At 33.6% G+C, this 7622-nt stretch overlaps 2 protein-coding genes across 4 annotated transcripts in view; both read right to left on the minus strand.

Moving 5' to 3' along the window:
• LOC106474959 (mu-type opioid receptor-like) overlaps positions 1-3021 on the minus strand; it is a 29271-nt gene extending 26250 nt beyond the window's left edge. The window contains exons 1-3 of one of the 3 annotated variants that reach the window (XM_022380235.1): positions 2712-3021; positions 2124-2134; positions 1592-1741 (exon numbers count right to left, since the gene is read on the minus strand). The gene's annotated coding sequence lies outside the window, so the exon portion shown is untranslated. Of the gene's footprint in view, positions 1-1591; positions 2010-2123; positions 2135-2711 lie in introns of those variants that run through there. The other 2 variants (XM_022380230.1, XM_013935662.2) reach the window with 2 other exon arrangements.
• A 1170-nt stretch (positions 3022-4191) lies between these two features.
• LOC106474971 (oxidoreductase HTATIP2-like) overlaps positions 4192-7622 on the minus strand; it is a 36401-nt gene continuing 32970 nt past the window's right edge. The window contains exon 6 of the mRNA XM_022380248.1: positions 4192-4802. Within this exon, the coding sequence (XP_022235956.1) occupies positions 4766-4802 (37 nt within the window). The 3' untranslated portion in view covers positions 4192-4765. The remainder of the gene's footprint in view (positions 4803-7622) is intronic.

Here is a 7622-nt window from a genome sequence, read left to right on the forward strand (position 1 = left end):
TTTTAATGGACCAGGCTGTTAAAATCACCATCTAGTGTGTATCTAACGCTGCGTTTTAATGGACCAGGCTGTTAAAATCACCATCTAGTGTGTATCTAACGCTGCGTTTTAATGGACCAGGCTGTTAAAATCACCTTCTAGTGTGTATCTAATGCTGCTTTTTAATGGACCAGGCTGTTAAAATCACTTCTAGTGAGTATCTAACGCTGCTTTTTAATGGACCAGGCTGTTAAAATCACCTTCTAGTGTGTATCTAATGCTGCTTTTTAATGGACCAGGCTGTTAAAATCACCTTCTAGTGTGTATCTAATGCTGCTTTTTAATGGACCAGGCTGTTAAAATCACCTTCTAGAGTGTATCTAACGCTATGGGAGATACAATACAATGATAGTTTGGAAACTATCGTGAGATAAAAGCTGTTACCATCTCTAGAGGAAAAACACGTTAAATTTTCTCTCTCTTTTTTAAGTGTCTCTTATGTTTGAGTTTTTCATGTTAATGGCTGTTTTTTACTCCTGGAATATGATTTCAAAAGTATCAATACAATCACTTGTTATATTCTTGTATAAATTTCAAATTGAAAATTGATTTTGTTATGTATTTTATTTTATCCACTATCATACTCCAAGCTGATCAAAAAACGCGGCCTGGCTAGCTAATGAATGAATATTTGCTGTAAAATTCTTATCAATGCTATAAGTTTAGTTACCAATTTGGCCGCCAATTTTGATTTCATTCCTTTAAGTCACGCACTCAATCCTTTTTTGGCCGCACCTTCTTTTCACACCTATAGTGTTTTTGATTAGATATAAGTATGTTAAAAACGCATTAGCATTTTGTACTTCTATATAAAGTAAAGTTTTTAAACATCTCTTTATTTTAAACTTTAACTCATTAATAAATTGTCCAAGAAGCTTTTCTGTATTCACTAAAGAAAAAATAAAACTATCACACATTTCTTTTTTTCTTACAATTATTACTTAAGAACATTACTTTCTACAAGAAATATAATCATAAATAACATCATCATAAGGTCTTTCTAACACATTTTGTTGTTTTTGTTTGTTTGTCATTCAGCACAAAGGGCTATCAATGCTCTGCTCACCACGGGTATCGAAAGCCGGTTTCTAGCGGTATTAATCCGCAGACATACAGCTGTGAATACTATGAGTGAATAATATATTCCTCGAGGTAAATTATAATATTCATTTGACTTTAATGTGTAATGGTGGTAATGATTGTACTTATGGATGTATATAACAAAAACTTTAACATGCGGACAAAAGTTACAAGTAAATTATATTTATCTATACAGTAAAAGTGTTAATTCATAACATAGTTTTAAGAGTGAATTACGATTAATTTGTCAGTAAAAGTGTTAAGCCATATCGTAGTTTTAATTGTGAATTAACGATAGTTTGACATGAAAAGTGGTAACACAACTAATATTGATTTAACGGATATTTACTGGAACCCCCCAGCTACACGGTAAGTTACCGTTCTTGTATGTATGTTTGTTTTTATTCAATTCTTACATACTTTATTCTATCAAAAATAAAATAACTAACAAAACTCTTAGTTTAAGACTCACAATCTCAATACTGGCTCCTAGTTTGATACTTTTCAAACCACTTAGTGGATTTCACGTCGAGATCTTCAGTTGATTTCTTTCAGTCCAAAAACAGCCAACTGACGTTCGAATCAATGCCGGTAACTCATCATCTTTTTTTGCATTTTGTTACTAGAAGAAAGATAATTAGAAATCCAACACTCACTCATAGAAATCTATCCAACTTAAACCAAATACACAAGATCGTTATTCTCATTTATTGTTCGTTTAACTTTACCCAAGATCGTATCAAGTGTTTTTAATTTGTTTTCTTCTTGTTATTAACATATTTTTCGATGGGTTGATTTAGATGGATAAAAAGCGAGAATTCATGGGGAAAAAAAATCAAAGTATTAACAAAACGATTCTAATTAAATACATGATCCATTCGTTATTGGAAATAGTGTGAGTTTGTTTTTTTTGTTTTTTTATAGCAAAACCACTTCGGGCTCTCTGCTGTGTCCACCGAGAGGCTTGAACCACTGATTTCAGCGTTGTAATTTTGCAGACTTACCGCTGTCCCACCTGAGGAGAATAGAAAACAAGCATTAGTGTAAGTGTTAAAAATGTCTGTTTCTTCTCTTCACTATCTCTTCTCCTCTGACGCATATATATTTTATTATATATATGTATATATTACACTAAGAGAAGTTAGTGACTGTATGTTCACATCACCATTGAAACGTATTTAAAATATGGTGTTTGCTTGTATCTTGACATCTTAGCTTTATCGTATATCCAAATACTCTCTATATGCCAACTTTCCAAAGGATACGTTAACTTCAACGTTGAATGTTAACTATAAATTTCAAAATTAAATAATATCTTTCTTGACTAGAATAAAATATCAACACGTTTTCCGTAAAATTTGAGCTCTGACATATCCTATTAATACGCAAACAGTACGAGGCGAATACATGTTTAAAGAACAAATAATCTGAATAACTAATAAATAAGTACGAAAACACACACAAATAATTAGATCATATGTAAGACCTTAATTACTATAAACGCTGCACTATTACTATGCTAATTTAGTTACGAATTAGCTTTATTAAAGAACTATGCTTTTAAAACAATATACAAGCCAAGAAACAATTACCTTGTGTTTTTCTCCAACGAGTAGTGAAAATAACAAATGCAAGTAGATTGGTGAAATATTACACTTATGGTTTCTAACAACCGGTGATTATACCATCAGCATTTTTAGACAGAACCTATTTGCTGATATAAAATCAAGATTTCTCTTAGCGCTAATATTTTTTACCCCATTCATTAACTCACGTCCTGCATTAACGAAAACTGGAATCACTTTAACGTTGCCTGCAAGCATCGGGCTTGCCGGAAAATACCCGGATCTGTTGTCATGCCAACGACAGTGGAGCAAATGAGCAACTAAGAAAACGTTTGAAGTTGTGTGTCGATTACATTAAAACGATAATAAAATAAAACATAATTGTGGAAGATTTTAATCGGCACCGACTTTTTTTCAGTTATCTTCGATCCTCCACCTCAAATATCAATTTAATTAGAACTTTTATTAAGGTACCATTACGAAACCAAATTAGGAACGATTGATTTTAAATTACTGAAAATTGTACAAACGAACACGGAGTTACAATCTTATCCTATATATCTGACTACTGGCGTCCTTGTAACTCTAATATTAGTTTACAGTTTGGCCCAATTATAAGGCAAAAATCTGCTGGTAATTCAGGTCAGCAGAAGCACGAAGGATCTCTTATTTCCATCTCTGTGGTTATATCTACTATGCGTCTTTAGAAGTTTGTCTGCTATTAGAAAAAAAAAAACACCCTGAATGATACTGTACTCCACATTGTATCTAAAGGGTAATAATGACCCTATATGTTTGGGAAGTGATACTGTACTCTACATTGTCTGGCAATTAATATTATATCCTATACTGTCTGGGGAGAAATACTGTATTCCATGATCTCATGATTCTCTGTTTAAACAATCTATGCTCTATATTATACACCCAAAAAATGAAAATACGTATAAAAGTATTCAGTGTCCCTAGCCTAAATATATTGTCTTATAAGGACCTGGCATGGCCTGGTGGTTAAGGCGTTCGACTCGCAATTTGCGGGCCGCGGGTTCGAATCTTGTCTCCACAAATCCTCGTTTTTTTAATCGTGGAGCGTTATAACGTGACAGTCAATCTGACTTTTCGTTGGTAAAGAGTAGCCCAAGAGCTGCCTTCCCTCTAGTCTATCACTTCTAAATCATGGGCGACTAGCGCAGATAGTCCTTGAGTAGCTTTGCTCGAATTTCTATAAATATATATATATATATATATTCATAATTCACTTGGCAAATCGAAGGATATTTTAGGCTAAATGTTTTTCTCTATTGATAGGGGCTGTAAATTGATAGAAATGTTTCAAAATGTTTGTATTTTTTAATTAATTGAAATACTAGGATAAGTTTTAATTTTATTAAATTATCTTCAGTCTTCCGATTCATTCCACAAAACATATAACTAATTGTAATCTGTTCTTTGTTAGTTTCAGTTCCAAAGCCACACAAAGCGCTATCCGCACACGGATGTCTCTAATTTTGAAATAATAAGACTAAGTGAAGGCAGCTAGTCAACAGCACCCATCGCCAGCTCTTGGGCTACTGTTGTTTGTCCGAATGGTGGGATTTACTCGTCGTTGTTATAGAGTACCCGCGGACCGAAAGCGCAGAGCGCGTTTTCGAAGCAACTGGTCGCGAACCACAAACCCTCGGACACACTAACCGTTAGGCTATGTCCAGCACAAATCTAATCTAAGTCTATACGTGAATGTAAGAAATTATTAGAAATCCCAATACAACGTTAGCAGAAAAATGGAAATAACGGATTGTATATATTGCTTCCTGTGCAGTTGCCTTATGTAGTAAAACCTTCGACATGACTTCGGAAAGGAGTTTTGTTTTTCTACTACTACTGATTCTTTCTTCTTCTTTAAGTGTCAGTCCATTCGTTTTCAGCCTCTCTACTGTCTTGTTGGAAGAAGTAGTACTTCCACTATTAATCAAACGATGTTCTTTTAGGGTTCGATGTAACAATTCCGGGTAGGAAGCCGGGGAAATGGCTGTCAAGTTGTTGATGGACGCGTCGTTAATGTAAGAGACAATAAAACGTGTTGGTCACCACAATCTCTCGACAGGTCTTTCCATCAGCCACCTAAGTGCAGAAAGGATGTTCGTTAGTTTGAAATATAACAACACCATATATATAAATAAAAAGTTGGGAGAGGAGGTAGGTTAACTCCATGAAATACTTCTGGGATCGGATAGTTATCAACTACCACACCACGTATGACGTCATGCCAATTTCAACTCATTATGTAACTATAAATGGTTATAACAATAATAAACAAGTCCTTTTTACATACATATACGTTGTGGGTGTATTACAGGAGTGTGAATGCTGTGTGGTCATTCTTTTAGGTACTTGACGTGTTTAATGAATCACTGGCATGTTGACATGCTTAGTAATCAGTGGCAAGTTGACATGTTTAATGAACCATTGACATGTTGACGTGTTTAGTAATCACTTTTATGTTCACCTGTTTAGTGATCACTAACATGTTTAACGCATCACTGACATGTTGACACATTTTAATAATGAACCACTGATGTGTTGACATATTTCTTAATCACTGGCATGTTAACATGATTTGTAACCACTGACATTTTGACATGTTTAGTGAACCACTGGTATGTTGACACGTTTAATGAGCCTCTGACGTGTTGACACATTTAATGACCCACTGACGTGTTGACACGTTTAATGAACAACTGACATGTTTAGTGAGCCACTGGCATGTTGACATATTTAATAAACTACTGGCATGTTAACATGTTTGATATATCACTGACATGTTGACATCTTTATGTGATAACGTTTAACGAATTGGTGAAATCACTGAGAGAAAAACTGTATTCTCTGTCAATAAACCGCCTCTATGAGAGACCCAAAATAGAATAAAAACATCTGTAAAGAGGGTGAAAATGTCTTTTACCACAATTATGATTGATATGTATGTATATCTAAGTAATGAAACACAACATTTCATAGTCTTTCTTAACTTTTATTTTTGTTGTATTGGTTTCGTGACTTTTTAACGTATATCTTGTTACATTATTATAAGAAAAATAACATTTATTATCTATTGAAACTAGTCTTACACTGCTAAATTAGGGACGGCTAACGTAGGTAGCCCTCGTGTAGCTTTGCGTGAAATTCTAAAAACCTAAAACCTACACCACTCACAGCTTTTCACTGGTTGCACCGTCGTTTTGACAAATTCACAGGACACACATTGTTAAAGCACTCGAATCGAAATCTATAATTTGACTGTCAATCCAACTATTCCATGGTAAAGAATAGCACAAGAGGTGTTAATGGGTGGTGTTGAATAGCTGTCGTCCCTCTTATCTATCACATTATTATTATTGGGAACGGCCAGCACAGATGGCCTCCGAGTAGCTTTGCGTGAAATTCAGTTACAAACAGATACAGGACACGATGAAGATAAGATGTTTTTTTTATACTGAGTTTGTTAGTCTTAACTTCTGTTAAAAGTTTTATATAAAAGTGTTTATTTTTGAATATCACTTAGATGTTAAACATATGCATTATCTGGAATGAGATATGACAACATGCCACTGTTTGCTGACTACACATGGTTTCCCGTTCGTAAATTTTCTGAAAAAACTGTTTTCATATGAAAACTAATGACACTAACTATTTTCTCAGCTTTAGATTTTAAGATTTGATTATCTCTGTTTCTACAATGAGCAGAAGGTGATAGAAAGTTGAGGATTCTTCTGTAAGTAAGAGTGTCATTGGATATATCGATGTTTACATCCTGCTAAGTACTGGGTCCAGGGACAAACACCATTTTGTTTTCCATTACAAAAACAATTTTCAAAACCACTCTGATAAGTTATCGCATTCTGCTTTGACTTTAACGCCATGAAAATGGTGTCACCTTCATATCACACTGAAAGCTGTGGTTAAATAGTGAATGTACTGGAAATACTGCCTCGCCTTTACATGTAAATGTGCGCTATTACTGGTGAAATGGGAAAATTCATCTCTTCACCATCTGTTAATAAAAGAATTTAAAAAAATCGCCGTAACTGGTTTTAGGCAAACTTCCAATAATTTGCCAACACAGAAAAGCTTGTCGACAACTGATTTATTTTTTTCAAAATAATTGATTACCTTAGTGGAGTTCAAAAAAGTAGGAATACTAGTTTAAAATGAGTTTAAATTTTCTGCAAAGTTCTCAACTAGAGTTTTTATTTTTTTATTCCATTATCTCTGTCTGCATTATGAGTGCTGACAAACTTGTCTTTGCTTCATTTTATTTTTAGTTTAGACTATTAGGTGGATTTTTATTTATTGTATGAATCAAGCTAAGTATGTTGTAAGTATTTGTTTTTCTTAACGTTAACTGAAAATTAAAGAACAACAAAAAAAAAACAGAAAAACATTGTTTATTTATATCCAGATTCTAAACAAAAGATACGACTTTGATTGTTTGAATGTTATATTTCTCGCTTGAACCATTCATAATTTGATCAACCTTCTCCTTGTACAGATGTTCTTAGATTCGAAATGAATGTAGATTTTATTCACTGTGTAATTTGTTTTATTATAGAAAAGCATTAAAAACTGAAGAAACAAACATGCTAGAAAATTATTTATAACATTAACTTGATAGTACGTCATCGCTTACATACACTCAAGGTATGTTTAGGTTTATACCTAATAAAGAAGCTAATGCAGCTATAACTTAATTTTCTACACTGTTTAAGATATGTAGATGAACAAAGTGTAAAAATGTAAGCTAAACGAGTTTCATTTTCAGTGTTGTTTTTTTTTAGTTTGTTTACTATTTTAACCAAAGCAGTGGCATTTTTCTGTTTGTTTTGTTTTTGGAATTTCGCGCAAAGCTACACGAGGGCTATCTGCGCTAGCCGTCCCTAATTT

Source organism: Limulus polyphemus, unplaced genomic scaffold (genome assembly GCF_000517525.1).
Source record: "Limulus polyphemus unplaced genomic scaffold, Limulus_polyphemus-2.1.2 Scaffold144, whole genome shotgun sequence".
Classification (NCBI taxonomy): Eukaryota; Metazoa; Arthropoda; class Merostomata; order Xiphosura; family Limulidae; genus Limulus; species Limulus polyphemus.